At 50.2% G+C, this 17,399-nt stretch overlaps 1 protein-coding gene across 2 annotated transcripts in view; it reads left to right on the top strand.

Annotated features, from left to right (window-relative positions):
* The window catches only part of TMCC2 (transmembrane and coiled-coil domain family 2), a 44,575-nt gene that overhangs the window by 9,059 nt on the left and 18,117 nt on the right, over window positions 1–17,399 (top strand). Inside the window, exon 2 of one of the 2 annotated variants that reach the window (XM_050763421.1) lies at window positions 4,666–5,208. In XM_050763421.1, the coding sequence (XP_050619378.1) occupies window positions 4,666–5,208 (543 nt within the window). Of the gene's footprint in view, window positions 1–4,665; window positions 5,209–9,432; window positions 9,621–17,399 lie in introns of those variants that run through there. The other variant, XM_050763450.1, reaches the window with a different exon arrangement.

Below are 17,399 nucleotides of genomic sequence, written 5' to 3'. Positions count from 1 at the left end.
TTTCAAACCCAGGTAGGAGGAAGGGCTATGCAGTCAGCTGCCAGGTGGGATAATTAGCTATAGATTAGTGTGACTTGAAGCTTTCCTGGGATTTGTTGAGAACACGGGGACCTGTAAAAATTAGAAACCACTTTTGGTCATTTTTAACCAGATGGTGCCAATGACACTGTACCCCGAGACATTTTAGTTTTGGATTTATGCAGCTGTGTTTGCAGATTTTGGAGCAAACTTCCCCTTTGGGGGACCCACACCCAGGGAGAAAGACGGATGAAGCCCAACTGTTCAGAAACCACAGCCTTCTCAGGAAGGATCTTTCAGAAGCCATCTAGTCCTCCCTTTCTTCCTGAAAGGACAATGTCACCCAAGGAGATGGGGTCCTTCCTGCCCCTTCAGATAGTTCCAGGGGAAGGACAGCCAACTCCCCTCACTTCCTTCCTCAGGGCAACTCACCCTGGGAGGCTCTCCTTTCTGACTACCTTCTGGCCAATTCTGGGGACGGCACTTCTTGCTTCGGTCTTATGGATCATGAAAGCCCTGTTTGTGTCCCACCTCTCAGCTCTCTACTACATGGCTTCATTTGGCCACCAGAATGGTTTCTGGCAGCCAGGGAAAAGCAAAAGTCAATGTGGAAAAGCAAGTGACATTTTAGGAGCTGGAACCTGTTAGTCAGAGCAGGTGGTGCTTTCTGCTGCGTTGGCGGCTAAGTTCCCTTAAGCTAGTCACCATGGTTTTCCTCACTTCTGAAACTTGTAGCTGGTTATGTGTATGTGCTGAGTTTTTTTTTTTTTTTTTAAAACACTTACTGTGTTATGTCAAAACTCCTTAACCATCTCCTCCCTGACACCCACATAAAGAAGCGGCCCAGCCCATGCGTCACTTTGCTGTTCCCGCCTCGCACCTTATAAGTGAGGAAAAACCCCTTCATTTGGAGCAATCTCCTCTCTCCGCACATTGTTCTTTAACTTCTTTTTTGTTCTTTCCCTCCTGCCTGCCACAGACTTTGATAGACTCCTTGGTCTGCTGGGGCAAAGGTCCTGGGGTCTCCTGGTCACTTTCCTTAGGTTTCCTTTACCCACAGGACAGCTCAGGAAGATGGGAAGTAAAGACTTTATAGTTGAGGGTCTTGTCCTATAACATGGGATGGGCAGATCACGACTGCAGTTCAGGGGACCTAACAACCCTTGACCCAGGCATTTTTGTTTTGCTCCTGCCTTTGATACTGTTCTGGGACGCATGCAAATACCCTACCTACTTTAGTCTTGAAACCAGTGTATGGGGCCGGGTGTAGTGGCTCATGCCTGTTATCTCAGCACTTTGAGAGGCCGAGGTGGGCGGATCACCTGAGGTCAGGAGTTTGAGACCAGCCTGGCCAACATGGTGAAACCCTATCTCTACTAAAAACACAAAAATTAGCCAGGTGTGGTGGCACACACCTGTAATCCCAGCTCCTCAGGAGGCTGAGGCAGGAGAAGTGCTTGAACCTGGGAGGTGGAGGTTGCAGTGAGCCAAGGTCATACCATTGCATTCCAGCCTGGGCAACAGAGCGAGACTCTGTCTCAAAAAAAAAAAAAAAAAGAAAAGAAAAGGAAAAAAAAAAAAAAGAAATCCGTGTATGGGCCCATGAAGGTAAATTCAATTAGAAGTTGGGGGTTTCGCCGGGCGCGGTGGCTCACGCCTGTAATCCCAGCACTTTGGGAGGCCGAGGCGGGCGGATCACGAGGTCAGGAGATCGAGACCATCCTGGCTAACACGGTGAAACCCCGTCTCTACTAAAAATGCAAAAAATTAGCCGGGCGAGGCGGCGGGCGCCTGTAGTCCCAGCTACTCGGGAGGCTGAGGCAGGAGAATGGCGTGAACCTGGGAGGCGGAGCTTGCAGTGAGCCGAGATCGCGCCATTGCACTCCAGCCTGGGCGACTAAGCGAGACTCTGTCTCAAAAAAAAAAAAAAAAAAGTTGGGGGTTTCTCTCTGTGGCTTGGATGAGCCACTTAGCTATGCTGTGCTTCCATTTCTTCATCTGCAAAATAGACTGATGCTATGATGTCTCACATTTCTAGCTCCTGAGATTAGGCTAGTGTCAGATTATGACAGTATAAATCAGAATGCACTTTGCAAAATGCTGTTGTATAAATTTTAAAAGCAAATTGACCAAAGATTTTAGGCTCCAAGGCAATATGGCAGACATTAGTGGCTGCCATAGCTCTCCTTGGCACCTCCACTGGCCTCCCAGGGATAGGGGAGAAGAAATGCCTCAGAACTCTAGGACCTCTGCTGAAGTCTTTAGAAGGGAAACTCTTTCTGCCTGAGTGGATCCTCAGTGTTGGAGAAGCCAGTTTCGGAATGGGGGGAGAAGAGGAAGAGACCTGGAATAGAATGCTAGAAAGACAATTTGTATTATGGAATGTGACGATTTGGCAGAGGCAGCTGGGCAAATGCCAGAGCCAGCTGGCCCCATCACAGTACCTGGAGGGAGGTCTCGCATCAGCTTGGGCCTAGGGAAGAGGGAGGTGTCCTGGCGTGTCCCTGTTCTGGACACTGCAGGATCTGGCCCGTTCCAAGTCCATGGCAGAGTTGACATCTTGGTTCTTCCCAGCACAGATTCAGGTGAGCCTTGTGATCCTGCCTCAAGCTGGCCCCCAGGGGATGGTAACTCCTGTGGGAAAACCTGGCATTGTGTAACTTAGCATCTCGAGGGCCGCCCCAGAATTCAGTTCTTGAGAGGGAATCGTGGTATCCTTAATTTCCTCATCTCTAAAAGGAGATGTTCCAGTTGTTGGTTTTGTTACTATTTAGGAAAACCAGATGGGATAATGCAGGATACAAAGCTTCTTTAAAATGAAAAACCGTTAGTTCGTGATGAGTTGTGATGATGTAATTTATCTGGTCTGTAAAATGGGTGATGTAAGGGCCTCACCTACTTTGAAGATTCTGGGGATGCTCAAATGAGGTGAAAAATGAAAATCCTAATATTTTACACAAATACATAATGGTGTGGTTATTTGTATCCAGCTGTAAGTGCAGCCATCTGCACAAACTCAAGGCTGAGTTGTAAAGTAACCTAAGAGTGGGGTCAGCTCATTCAGAGGATGTCAGGTTGCTTTTTCTTGGTTTCTATATGGTCTAGATTTTCTGCTCTGTAAGGTTGTTTCTAGGGGAAAAAAAAGAAAATCCAGTCTGTGTAATTTTTTGGAACATTTTTTAAATGATTGAGGCTGCCTGGTAAGATTGTAGGTTGTTCATCACAGGAAATCCTGCTATGGCTCATTGAGTCCCACATGGCTGGGTCCTGAGTTTTCCTCTAAGGAGCTGCAGAATGTGAGGTGTCTCCTGGTCCTCCAAGTCTCACCCCTCCTCCCACTGGCTCCAAAGCTCTCATAGAGGGCTCAGCCTGGCCAGATAAGCCGTCCCCTGACAGAAGCAGCTGTCTGGAATTATCCCACAGTTGCTCGCCCTGGCAGGCCATCCAGCTGCCCCTCTGGGAGCAGTCTTGCTGGAGGAGCAGCTGGAGAATCTCAGCGACAGGGCTGAGAGGAAAGGCTGTGGCCAGGGCAGCACTGGGTTGCAGGGCCTCTTTGGGTCTAAGGGGAAAGACACTCATTTGGATAGCTTGTTCCGATGTGTATGCTGAAGAATTGGTCACATTACTGACTACGTCACAAGGTTTGCTCATAGAAGTAAAGTTTATTTCATTGCCAACCGCATCAGGAATGAGATTGGCTGCAAATAACAGAAAATCATACTAGAGTTGTGTAGACAAAGATTGGTTTATTTCATGCAACAAGAATTCCAGGATAGATGTTCACAACTGGTTTGGTGGCTCCATAGACTTTCAAGTTCCCAGGACTGTCCCTTGGGCTCCACCATCTGTGTGCAGGCCCTCATCAGGTTGCAGAATGGCCACTGCATCTCCGGGCACTGCATTCCCATTCCAGATGGGAAGATGTGGAAAGGACCAGTGCCTTTATCAGGAAAGCAAAAGTGTTCCCAGAAACTCACCTTGCTTTTTGTTGGCCCAAACTGTCATGTGGCTACTCTTAGCTGCAAGGGAGTCTGATGAAGCAGGAATTTTTAGCAAGGTGATTTAAGTCCTTGCAGTTTGATTGGTAAGAAAGAAAGAGAAATAGATATTGGGTAGGCAATTAGCAGTGTCTGCTACAACAGTGTAACCTGATTGTATGACCCTGATTTTCCTGGGCGAATGTTGGAATTGGGCATCTTTGGAAATCAATGCTTGGTGGCCTGAAAGAGCTGGTACAGCTTGAAGGGATGTCTAACTTGGAAGGAGGGAAGAACTGGGGCTGGGGGTATCAATGTAGAGGGATACAACCCCATGAGCCAAGTGCTACCTATGTATGCCATTAAGCCTCAGACTGAAGCCCTGAGAGCATCATTCCTAGAAACTCTGAATCTACATTTTGATTGGGAATGTCCTGTGGGAAAACCATGGGGGCACATCTCTTTGGGAATGAAAGGATGGGTCTGGGTTGCCACCTTTTCGCAAAGTGACCTTTTATGCACGACATGCCATCTATAGAGATCTTCCAGGTTCAGATGGCTGCATTAGCTATGCCAGTCCACCAAGGACAGACCCTTCACCTTCACCCCACACTGACTAGGCAATCAAGAGCTTTCCACTCACCAGGGTTCTTCATCTCTCCCCCTTCAGAAAATCCAGCAGCTGTCAGAGGGCTCCATGTTTGGCCACGGTCTGAAGCACCTGTTCCACAGCCGCCGTCGGTCTCGGGAAAGGGAGCACCAGACGTCTCAGGATTCCCAGCAGCAGCAGCAGCAGCAGCAGGGTATGTCCGACCATGACTCCCCAGATGAGAAGGAACGCTCTCCGGAGATGCACCGCGTCTCCTACGCCATGTCCCTGCACGATCTGCCTGCCCGGCCCACTGCCTTCAACCGTGTGCTGCAGCAGATCCGGTCCCGGCCCTCCATCAAGCGGGGCGCCAGCCTGCACAGCAGCAGTGGGGGCGGCAGCAGCGGGAGCAGCAGCCGGCGCACCAAGAGTAGCTCCCTGGAGCCCCAGCGTGGCAGCCCTCACCTGCTGCGGAAGGCCCCCCAGGACAGCAGCCTGGCCGCCATCCTGCACCAGCACCAGTGCCGTCCCCGCTCTTCCTCCACCACCGACACTGCTCTGCTGCTGGCCGATGGTAGCAACGTGTACCTCCTGGCTGAGGAGGCCGAAGGCATCGGGGACAAGGTGAGGTGGGCCTTCTGGGGCAGGGGGAGACTCAAAGGCAAGGGCCATCTGCTGAGGGGCCTTGAGATCTGGGGAGCTGAACCGGGGGCCCTGCCTGGCAGATCCTGACACCCTGCCGCCTGCATAGTTATCTGCCTTGGTTAAAGGAGTCAGATATGACTAGGCCAAAAACAAGAGATGATCCCCAGGATGGCTAATTTTTGTTTCCTCAGGGTTTTGTTTTTCAAAATTGTGTTTTGTTCATACTGGTATTAATGTTGACTTGTTTTCCTTAAATGGGCTATCAAGAAGCAATATGTATAGTAGTTTAAAGCATAGACTGGAAGCAACCCTGGTTCTGCCACTTACTCAGTTAACCTCTTTATGCTTGTGTCACCAGTGGAAAATGAGGATAATAATAGTACAGTTGTAGGACTAAATGAGTTAATATATATAACATACTTGGAATAGAGCCTGGAGTAGTATCATCTTTACTATTGGCACCAACCAAAGAAGATAGGGAATCCGTGAAGGGTGATTTGGGAAGGAGAAAAGCTAGTTTGGCACTTCATGAATTTATATATTCGTTCTTTTATTCATGTAACAAGTATCTATTGAATCCTTATTTTGTGCTACAAGAATGAACAAGCCAGTGTTGCTGTCCTTGTGGAGCTCACTCTAGAAGGGGGACGAGTGGGTGAATGAACAGAGAGATGGGAGCTGCTGTGGGAGCTTCAAGGGAGAGGGGACTTGAGGAGAGAGCAAGGAGCTGGCAAAGACCTGTTTGAGGAAACCATTGAGCTGAATCTTAAATAATTTAGCCAGGCAAGAACTGGGAGAGGGGAAGGGGGAAGGGAAGGCATAGGACGTACAAAAGCACACAAGCTGGTGCTGGGGGCTACTGGGGGTTCATTATGGCCAGAGCATCTAGCACTTTTGGGGATTGACAGGTAGGCAGAGGCCACATCACAAAAGGCTTTGCCATGTTGAGTCTGGGAATAGTGTGAAGCTATCAGGGGGTGCTAGGCAGGAAACTGGCAGGACGAGGTCCCTCTAGGTCTCAATATAAAGAGTAGATTGGGGCAGGCACGTGACTCACACCTGTAATCCCAGAACTTTGGGAGGCCGCGGTGGGCGGATCACTTGAGGTCAGGAGTTCAAGATCACTATGGCCAACATGGTGAAACCCCGTCTCTACTAAAAGTACAAAAATTAACCAGGCATGGTGGTGGGCGACTGTAATCCCAGCTACTCGGGAGGCTGAGGCAGGAGAATTGCTTGGACCTGAGAGGCGGAGGTTGCAGCGAGCCAAGATCAAGCCACTGCACTCCAGCCTGGGCGACAGAGCAAGACTCAGTCTCAAAAAAATAAATAAATAAAGAGAAATAAAAGAAATGGGGGAATTCTCTAGTTGAGGAATCACAGGAGAAGGAGCGTGTTTTGAGGGGAAGGTGATGAGTTCAGTTTTGGACCTGTTGAGTTGCAAGTGCCTTTGGGAGCTGTCCAGCTAGGGAGGACCAGCTGGTAATTGGGTCTGTGGGGTAGGGTCCTGAGCCGGGGCCAGTGCTCTGGGAGCTGGCACTGAGGTTGAAATCATGGGTATGGGTGAGGTCTTCAAAGGAGGATGTGTCGAATGAGAAGGAGGCCGTGGACAGATCCAACTGACATATAAGTGACAGGCCAAGCACCAGGAGCCTGAGAGAGAGCAGTCAGATGGATAGAAGTAAACTTGCAGCAAAACAAAAGAAAAATGAGCTTGAAGGAGGAGGAAGTAATTAGAGTGAAATGCATAGAAGGGGCAGGTCACATCTGGGTTTGGAAATGTGCACAGGCAGTAGCAAGCAGTGGCTGTCATTGGGAACCATGACCTGAAGCCAGCTTCTGTGGATTAAGGAGAGGGTGGAAGTGGAGGCAGGTGTGTAGCTTGGCTGGGAAGAAGGAGGGCATCAGGTGGAGGCAGTCTGGTTTTGTTGGTTTTTTCGAGTCAGGAAGCACCTGAGCCCACCTCCATGTTGACTGGAGAGGGCCCTATTAGGGAGAGACCGAAGATAGCAGTGAGGAAGGGGAATTCTCACTGGGGTGAGGTCAGTGAGTAGGTGAAAGGGTGTGAGATCCAGATGTCAGCATGGTCCTTGGTCACAAAGAGTCACCTCTGGGAGGCAGAAATGAATTCTTACTTTGTTTTTATTTTCTATGGGGGAAGAAACCAAAAGTGCAACTGTTTATTATGAATAGTAGGGGTGGTGGGAAGGGCTGGCTTGAGAAGGGCTGTAAAGTTTTGGCTTGGGGCAGAGCAAGGCTCTGAGCAGGAACTCACGGGTGACCTGTCTGGTGTTGTAGAGGCTCGTAATTTGTGCTGGCAGCACCCTAGTGGTTGCACATTGTTTTCTCTGTAGTGGTCCTAGCCAGAGGGTAGGAACAGAGCTGAACGATTATCTGGCTAATCCAGGGTTGGGGGTTGCTGGGAGGGCATGTAAGGGTGACAGAGGAGTTGGGGGTTTGGATCAGAGAATGCTTGAAATCTTGGCTAGCAGAGAAGGAGGTGGGGATAGGAGAAGGCTGATGAATGTGGAGAAAAGGAGATGGGGGTACTGAGGGAGTGAGGGAGCAGGTATGTTAAGAATAAAGAGGAGTGAGAGATAGGAGAGGGCATTGGTGTTTACGATTTGGGGGATGGGATAGGGAAGACAAAGGTCCGAGTATACTCATAGAGCATGGCAAACAAGGAATGAATGGAAAGATAATTTGCAGTGGCAAGAGCTGAGAGGCTAGGTTGTGGGATGGGCTGTCCACAACATGGAGATGCCCCCTAGGACAGTGGTCAGGAAGGAGGGCAGCTGGTAGCTTTGATGACTGGAGGGTGGGGGAGAAGAGTGCAATGGCAGGGACCTCAAAGGAGGCCGGGCTAAAGCAACACTGAGTACAGTAGAATGCTGGTCCCATCTCCAGAGGGCACAAAATGAGGGAGGAAGAGGAAGAAAAAATCACTGCGATTAATGCAGGCTCCAGGGCAAGCGGAGCTGCAGTAAGAGCCTGCAGGGGCCCAAGTGCATGACTGTGGGCAGGAGGCAGCTTGTTTGTTGTGGAAGGAGGAGTCTGGAAGGTCCAGTGGGAGGGCAGATGAAAGAGAAGACAGCTCAAGTGGAAGTGAGAGAAGGAGACATGATGGAGGACCAAACAATTCTACATTTGGGGCATGTGAGGCCCCGTGGGTTTTCCAGCGTCAAAGTTCCAAGGGAAACTCTGATATAAAGTTGTTTTTACCTTAGATGATCACCAGAGCAGATCCATCTCCACATATAGTTTTAAATTGTCCTCTCATCAACACAGACTGTTTCTCAGGTTCTTGTGCGTGTTGACATTTGAAAATGTTTGGATGTTCATTCATTCAACAAGCATTTGTGTATACGCTGTGTGCCCGGCACTGTATAGCAGCTCGGGTTTGGTTTTGTACTTTTCCAACGTAGAAAGTGCTTTTGTAGACATTGTTTCATGAATTCATTAAAGCAATCCTGTGAGACAGCTAAGCCAGGTGACGATATCCCAATTTTTTTTTTTTTTTTTTTTTGAGACAGAGTCTTGCTTTGTCACCCATCTCTGCTCACTGCAACCTCCGCCTCCTGGGTTCAAGTGATTCTCCTGCCTCAGCCTCCTGAGTAGCTGGAATTATAGACGCCCACCACCTCGCCTGCCTAATTTTTGTATTTTTAGTAGAGATGGGGTTTCACCATGTTGGCCAGGCTGGTCTTAAACTCCTGACCTCAGGTGATCCGGCTTTCCTCAGCCTCCCAAAGTGCTGTGAACTGGGTGTGAGCAGGGCATCTGGTTCAGAAGCTGTCCAACTACTCTGGGGGTGGGGCAGAGTAGCTGGATTCTGGATTGGTTTCAAAGATCAAGCCACAAAGGTTTCTGATGATTCTATGTGGCATGACAGAAAGAGAGAAGTCAAATGTGGTTCACAGATTTGCAGCCTGGCAGCCAGAAAGAAGAAATGGCCAATAACTGAGTCAAGGAAGATGGCAAATGGAATGAGTACCTGGCAAGGGGTGTGAGGTGGGGAGGCAGAAATCAGAGCTACGTTTGGGGTACCTTCAGTTTGAAGTGGCTATTAAACGTCCACGTGGAAATGCCAAATAAGCAGTCAGCTGTACGAGTCTGGAGTTCTGGGGAGAGATCCAAGCTAGAGGCATAAATTTGGGAGTTGTCAGCATATAGATAGTATTTAAAATGATGGGACTGAACCATTTGCAAGCCTAGCCTCCAGTGGGGAGAAGTCTGTTCTCAGAGTGAGGAGCTCTGCACACGTTGGCTAAAAGGGTGGCGTGGCTTTGTGAAATTGAGAGCTGGAGGAGCCCAGCAGAATGAACCAGGTTGTTCAGCCCTTAATGAGCAGACACTCTGCGTGTAGAGGCAGCCAGGCCCACCTCTCATGGGTGAGTCAATGAATACATTTTAAAAATCAAATTAGAAAAATCCTGTCAAGCAGGAGTCTCCGGTATGCAGCTATTTTATGAGGAGGGAAACCGTGAACCTTGCTGTGTTTGGTTGCTTAGGACTCCCATGAAGACCTCCTGAGCAGGGGGAAGATGTTGGGGTGGGCAGTGGGCACTGACAGAAGCTGGTGAAAGACTGGATGTTTGCAGGGGCCTGGGGGAAGCGGGACCTGGGGGAAGCATTAGCTGGGGAGCTTCTCTGTGGGGCTCTGCCATGTGGCTCACCATGCCTGAGATACCCAGATGGGAGGGAGGAACTCTTTTTTTGCTGCTTATGGAAGACGAGACCCAGAGACTTTGGGTGACCTGATGAGGGGACAGTTCTCTGGGTTCAGGGTGATAATGGGGGAAATGGTTGTTCCTGTGACTATTTTATATCCTTCTTTAGAACCCTCAGCTTTGTTAGGTGTGTGACCTGGTTGATCTTTATAACATACCTGTGAAGTTGGCAGAGCAGGTGTTATCTCCATTTTACAGATGAATAGACTAAGGCCTAGGGGAATCAATAGACTGCTTGTCTATGGCACCCAGCTAGGTCTTGGCAGGGAGACAAGGGATCCTAGTCTGTACCCGAGACTCATCTGAGAGGTGACATCACTGAACCCAGCTGGGGACCATTTTATGCAAAGTCTATGGAGAGCAGGTTTGCCTCAGCCCGAGGGGGATGATTTTATCTCTTGGTTGCTGTTTCCCCTTGAGTTACCTAGATTTCCTGACCTGGAGCTATCCTTCCAGGAATGGGCGTGGCCCTGGGGATCGTGAGGAGAGAAAGGCGCTTCCCTGTCACAGAGGAAAAGGGTCTTCCAGCCATCAGTAAACCCTGCTCTGTCAGCTGACTCCCCCACACCCAGAGGCCCTGGGCTGGTGTGAGAAGCAGTAGCAGTTCTGCCCGGATCTCTGGGCATGAATAGGAGGTATTCTTCTCTCCCTAGTAAACACAGCCCCACATGCTCTCTGCAAGATCCCTGGCGGTTACTAGCATCTATTTTTAATTCATAAGCCTCCCCCTCTCTGCACACCCCCTGCCATTGTTTAGAACTCACCAGCTGGCTTTCGGACCAGAGCAGCCCTGTTGGGGTTGAGTTACCGAAACACCCTAGAGGCAGCTAAAGTTCCTCAGCTGTCCTGGAGAGGCTCACCCCAGCCCCACCCCAAGAAAGTAGGGGACCTCAAGCCCCAAGGGGAGCAGGGTGTGATGGGGGACAGATAGGGGCTCACGGTCCAGGGAAGCAGCTCAGCCTTGGTGATGGTAATTTGGATGTTGGTTGTTCCTGCTAGATCCACTTAGTTGTCTTTGAGGTTGTGCCTTCAATTACTTCCCTGTTTAAAAACAAAAACAAAACATTGTTGGCTGGGTGCGTGGCTCCTGCCTGTAATCCTAGCACTTTGGGAGGCCGAGATGAGTGGATCACTTGAGCCCAGGAATTTGAGACCAGCCTGGGCAACATAGTCAGACCCCATCTCTACAAAAAGAATTTAAAAATTAGCCGGGTGTGGTAGCGTGCACCTGTAGTCCCAGCTGCTTGGGAGGCTGAGGTGGAAGGATCACTTGAGCCCGCGAGGTTGAAGCTGCAGTCAGACACGACTGTACCACTGCACTCCAGCCTGGGTGACAGATTGAGACCCTATCTCCACTTTTAAAAATCGTCATCTCAGCCTCGCCATTCTGCTTTCTAGTATGTATGTGACACAGAAAAGTAACGGCTGTCTCTGTCTTAGATTTGTAAAGTGGGGAAAAAAATGTCATCGATTGTGGGTGCACTTGGGCATTGGCAGGTGATTAGAGAGTGCAGGTTTTCCATCTGTGTGTTGCCTTAACCTCTGGGAGGTACATGCCCTGGAGACTAGAGAAGGAACTACTGGTTAGACATCCAGTGGAGGTGGAGTTGAGCCATCTGGCTCCTCAGAAAACAGATGAGGTCCCCACCCTCTTCTCCCTCTTCTTCTTCTTCTTCTTTTTTCTTTCTTTTTTTTTTTCTTTTTTTTTTAACAGCAGTTCCTGGAAAATGTAGTGTCAGAGGGTTGTATTCCCCTTCTGTCATCTCTCCCAGGCCTGGTGAGGCATCAGTCCCCTCTCGCCTTGTTCAGAACCTCTCCCCAGCTGACCCCTGGGCTTGTGCATGGAGTGTCAGGAAGGGGATGCAGCGCAGGAGTGCTGGGTTTACAGCCAGCCAGCCCCTGACTGTGTCCTGCTCACCCCTTCCCCTCCTGCAGTGTGGCTGAGAAGCAGCATGGGGCAGAGCTGGGAGGGCTTCTGGACAGCTTCAGGAGACTGTGGAGGTGCTGGGGACAGGACTTTATGACAGGCCCCGCTTTGAGAGCAGGCAGGAAGGAAGAGAGGGCCAAGATCTCCCCACTCATGCTGCAGGTGAAGTGAGGAGGGTGGAGAGATGACAATGTCCTGACTGGATGCTTCCCTGTGGCCTCATGGAGGTGTTATCTCCAGGCTCCAGACGGGGAAACCAGTGGAGTTCAGCCCGTCACCTAAGCCAGAGCAGACTCTGAATGCCCTATGCTCTCCGCCCACTCCCATACCAGATTTATCCAACAAGATTTCTTCTCTGCCCCAGCATAAATAAGCACCCCTGTTTACTCTGAAGGATGGTGAGTGAGGGGCCCCCCCCAACCCCTGGCTCTTGCCAAGAAGATAGATCTTGGCAGCTGCCCAGGGGCCTTGGTTTGTTTATGTCTGGGAGTCTGCTGGTTCAGAGGTGGGTGGGGCGGGCTCTGCTGAGAGAGGTTTCCAAACATGACCGCTCAGCCAGCTGGCCATGCGGGCGCCCGATGTATCTGAACTTGTAGGCCAGGTTGCATGGGAGGCTGAAGGGGCCCAGACGGGCCACACTCTGCATGTTCACACGAATGCATCCACTTTCTGAGTCACACCACCATGCAGGTACATGCGCCAGCCTCTGCTGGCCTGCCCTCCCTCACACCCAGGAGTGGTGGAGGGCAACTGCCTCCTCTGTTCCCCTCGCCCATCCCATCTCATCTCTTCTGCCCTTCTTTCTTCCTCTCTGCATGGAAAGGTCCTTTGGGCAGAGGGAGAGCCAGAGGCAGCCAGACCAGCAGTCTCAGAGGAGCCTTTCAAGGCCGTGCCTGTGCTGCCAGTGGCTTGCCAGGCCAAGGCAGGGCAGCTGTGTGATTTGCCATGAATTGCTGCTCCCTGTCTCAGTGACTCAAAGCCCCTATTCCCCAGAGGCCTTGGGGTCCCAGCACAGCTGTATATCCTCTTGTGCCTGGAGATCCGAGAAGTTTCTTCCTTTAGTCTGATTTGAATTCCTCATGTTGAGGTGAAGCCCCTTGCCTTGTAGGGGTCCTGTCCAATTAGGAGAGGGGCCCAAAGTGAGGACTCTGTGTCTGACCAAAAGCTCTGATACCAGACATCATAAGCTGCAGCATCCTCTTGACTTTTCAGACAAAATCAGACAGCAAGTAACTGGCCTCCAGAATTAGCCTTTATGCATCTTTTCCCCACTAACACCCACTGACTTTCTTTCTAGATTGAAAATATCGGCCGGGCGCGGTGGCTCATGCCTGTAATCCCAGCACTTTGGGAGGCCAAGGCGGGCGTATCACCTGAGGTCAGGTGTTCGAGACCACCCTGGCCAACATGTGGAAACCCCGTCTCTACTAAAAATACAAAAATTAGCCAGGTGTGGTGATGGGCATCTGTAATCCAAGCTACTCAGGAGGCTGAGGCAGGAGAATTGCTTGAACCCGGAAGGTAGAGATTGCAGTGAGCCCAGATCGCGCCATTACACTCCAGATTGGGCAACAAGAGCGAAACTCAGTCTCAGAAAAAGAAAAGAAAAAAAAGAAAATATCCAGTATTCTCCAGACTAGCTCTGGCATCTGGGAGTACAGAAATTGCCAGGATACAGGGGGCAAAATTAGATAACTTCCAAGTTACCTAGCCAAGATGTGAGGTCATGCCTTGTTGACGCCTTTGTCCCCAAGCTCAGGTGAAAACTTGGTGAGAAATAAGCTGTCTGTCTGCAGACACAGGTGGGAGAGGCCAGCCAGGTATCTGCCTGGGCTCTCCAAGGCTGCCCAAGGGGAAGGTGTGCTCACAGTTCAGGTGTCAGACCCCTGTGCCAGAGCTGGTAGCAGTCAGCAAGAGTAGCTGTCATCGAGTTCCAGACGGTGAGGAGCCGGCGCTTCTGATGTGGGCTGGGTCATGGGAGTTGGCTCAGGTCTCCCCGGCTACCCAGCACATTCTTCCTGGATCTGCCACATCCCTGAGATGAGAAACGTGACCCCAGTCCCCTCTGGTGCCAGATGAGGCAATGGAAATACAGTATCATTAACCTGATCCCTGCTTCTGCCTGTCCTTTTCATAGGCACATTTTGGGCTTTCTCTTTATACACCACAGAGCAGAGGGCTCTGAAATAGAAGCAAAAATGAATGTACACACCCCATTGCATTTCTTCTAGGCTCCTAGGGAATCAGAAGCTCCCCTGAGCTGCAGTAGGGAGTTGGGGGAAGTGAGTGTCATTTCTGGGGACAGTAGCCTTTTCCTACCTCTCTTCTCGGTCCAGGGACAGGCTCTTGGACCCCTAGCCCATTTCCCAAATCTTCCAGATGCCAACCTAGAGGCCTCCTGCCTCCTGCTGCTTTTGTCCTCTTCGATCCCCCTCCAGATCTGATTCTGGGAGTTCTCACTCTTCCTTTCCCTTTCCTCTTCCTTACAGTTCTCCAGATACCCCACCACTGGGACCCTAGAGCTGGGCTAGTGTCCATAGCTAGTGAATAATTCAGCAGGCTCAGCAGGAGCTAAATCAGACCCAAGGTGATACTGTGACCAGGAGGCCTCCTCTGGGCAGCTGGAAAGACGAATCCTGCCCTGGAAAGACAAGTGCTCTGTAACATTAACTTCATTATATAAGGTTTCTTCATTGCCTGAGAAGGTAGTTTCAGATCCAAATATAATCTGGGCCCCATGCCTGTCCACTGACTTCTCAGGGCCTCAATGGCTTATGGGCATGCCCCCCAAGAGGTGCCACTCCTGTCCTTTTGAAAGCCTTCCAGGCATCAACAGTCAGCTGAACAGCAAGCTACAGTTTGCAGAATGCGTTCACACACATTTCTCATTTAGTCACATCAGCTCATGGTATGCTCTGAGCCCTTGAGTCAGCAGGAGCACACTAGAATTCAGTGTTTCAATCCTCTGCTTTTAGAAAGGAATGATTCCAAATTATTCCTGGCAAGCAGGATGGGGTCGAGGGTGCTCTGCTTCCTAAAAGTTGCCCAAAAAGGAAATGTGGCTTCCTCTCCGGGTCACTTTCTCTCGGGCCTGTTGCCAGTAAAGCCTCCTCCAGGGCAAGTGACTGTAAAGGCAAGAAATCATCCGTCTTTCCTACCTGCCTGGTACAGATTTTGATTTGCCTAAAAGTGACCTAGGTAAGTGGTTCTGTTCACTGCCCAACATCTGGGCTCATGTCTGTGAGAAGGACCACCTAAACAGGAGTGTCTGGCATTAGACGGGCAGAGGACCAGCAGGAGAGATGGCATGCTCCCTCTCTGGAAGCAGCTGAAAGGGGCCCTGGTGTGTGCATGTGGGTGCTGCCCTGCATCTTCCTCCACTCTGACCTGATCTGTCTGCTTTCCCAGCTCACACAGCTGTGCCTATCCAGGTACTCCTAGGAAGCCTGCCCACCTTGGTTGCTGCCGTTCACGCTGAAGAATATTATCCTTCCTCTCGCATTTCCCTGGGGGTTAGCAGAGCTCTTTGGTCATGTGTGTTTCTAAGAAGATGCACCTTCTGGCTGGGCTGAAAGTGAATACTTGGGGAGAGAACCTCTGAATAATGACCACTTTGCAAACCTCCATTTCCAAGCAGGCTTGGTGAGCATAAAAGAAGCTGCCAGCCTTTCAAAGAAGAATCCTCACTGGGAGATTTTCACCGCACATTTGGGGCCTGAGGTTTTTTTAAGGCCTCACCTTGTATTCTAAGCTACTAAATGTAGCTGCTTTTCTGCGTGGTTCTTTGCTCCTAAAGCCTATGACTTCTCCAGTTTCCCACCCTTCAAAATGTGTGGTTTGTGATTTTTTTTTTTTTTAAGAGAAAGAAAAGTAGGCCAGGTGCAGTGGCTCATGCCTGTAATCCCAGTGATTTGGGAGGCCAAGGCAGGAGGATCACTTGAGGACAGAAGTTCGAGGCCAGCCTGGGCAACATAGTGAGACCTTGTCTCTCTTAAAAAATAATAATAATAAAAAAATAACTAGCTGAGTGTGGTGACATGCACATGTAGTCCCAGCTACTTGGGAAGCTGAGGCAGAGGATCGCTTGAGCCCCCAGAGTTTGAGGCTGCAGTGAACCATGATCACACCACTGCACTCCAGCTTAGGGGAAAGAATGAGACCCTGTCTCTAAAAGAAAAAACAAGAAAAATAAGATGATTTTAAAAGGGCAGCAGGGAGAGAATAACAACAAGGCAAAGGAAGAGAAAATAAAAAATTTAAGATTTAAAGATTTAAAGAGTACTAAAGAAAGAAGAGGCATGGCATAAAAATTAAGGGAAGAGGAGGAAGGATATAGAAGAAGAAACTAAACTAAGGGGAACCCAGTAAAAGGGCTGAGACCTTCCAGACGTGCAGAGAGAAGAGCCTGTGCCCAGGACCTGGGCTTCCTTCCAGTCCACCCTTCTAAGATGACAAGAGCCCATCTGTCACCCCTGCCTCAGGCTTAACTTGGATGGGTGGAAAGAGTGAAGCCAGAGACCCCCTGCCACAGCTCAGCTGCCCATCCTGTGAATTGATAGTGACCACTCTGTGTCACTGAGATGTGGCCTCCATCTCTGCCAGGCCCGAGAGGAGGCAGCCCAGGGGTGTCCAAGACTGATCAGGAAGTGCAGGGGATGCGGCTTACTCCACAGCTCCTTTTCTTTGCAAAAGAAGAGCTGCTTTGCGACTGGTGTCCTTTCAGAGCCCGCTGCTTTAGTGCCCTTGGCAGCTTTTCCCAGGTGTGCCTGCCACTCTCTTAACTTTGCTCCTGATGGCAGCTACTTCTTTGACTTTTTCTGTTTCAGACCAAGTCTTCCAGGTACTATCTGGAATACTGTGGTTTGTGTATGCATGTGCACATATACCCATGGTGAGGGAGCTTCAGGACAAGTCACTGATTTCAATAAAACTTAGAAAGTGTCATGTGTTTGCACGAGGGTCCTGGGAGATAATGGTCCTGTGTACCATTTGCAGCTAGGAGAAGTGAGACTCAGTTGCACAGAGTCTCCAAGGCTTGGCTCATTCACCCTCTCCTCCATCTCCTGATGCCACTGGTCTCGCTCTGTAAGGCCGCCTCACCCAGGCTGCTGCTTTGTAGTTGCTCCTGCCTCCTTGCAGTTGTGAAGTGGCATGGACAGAACGTGGAAGCCGCATAGCTAGTGAGTGGCAGGGTAAGGATTTAGACCAGGTCTTCTGACTCCCAAGCACTCTGTGGCCACTGAAAAGCTCATTCAGTGCCCAGTGAGCCCAGCTCTGGCACATCTTCCTGCCAGACACATTCACCTTAATCCCCTCTCTTTATACCATCTTCCCATCACATTTGTGGAAACCGTCTCAGCGCCTATGGTGACTTGACCAAGGCCACTTAGAAAGCATGGAAGTGAGTCTCGCACCCAGGGCTCTATAGGGCCTTTCCCACCATGCCATCATGCTTTGGGCTGTCTGTTCCCCACCCCCACCACAGGAAGCTCTGCGTCCTTGGCAGATTTGGG

This window comes from Macaca thibetana, chromosome 1 (assembly GCF_024542745.1).
Source record: "Macaca thibetana thibetana isolate TM-01 chromosome 1, ASM2454274v1, whole genome shotgun sequence".
Taxonomy (NCBI): Eukaryota; Metazoa; Chordata; class Mammalia; order Primates; family Cercopithecidae; genus Macaca; species Macaca thibetana.
The sequence above is the reverse complement of the archived record's forward strand: the minus strand, read 5'-3'. Positions and strand labels throughout refer to the sequence as shown.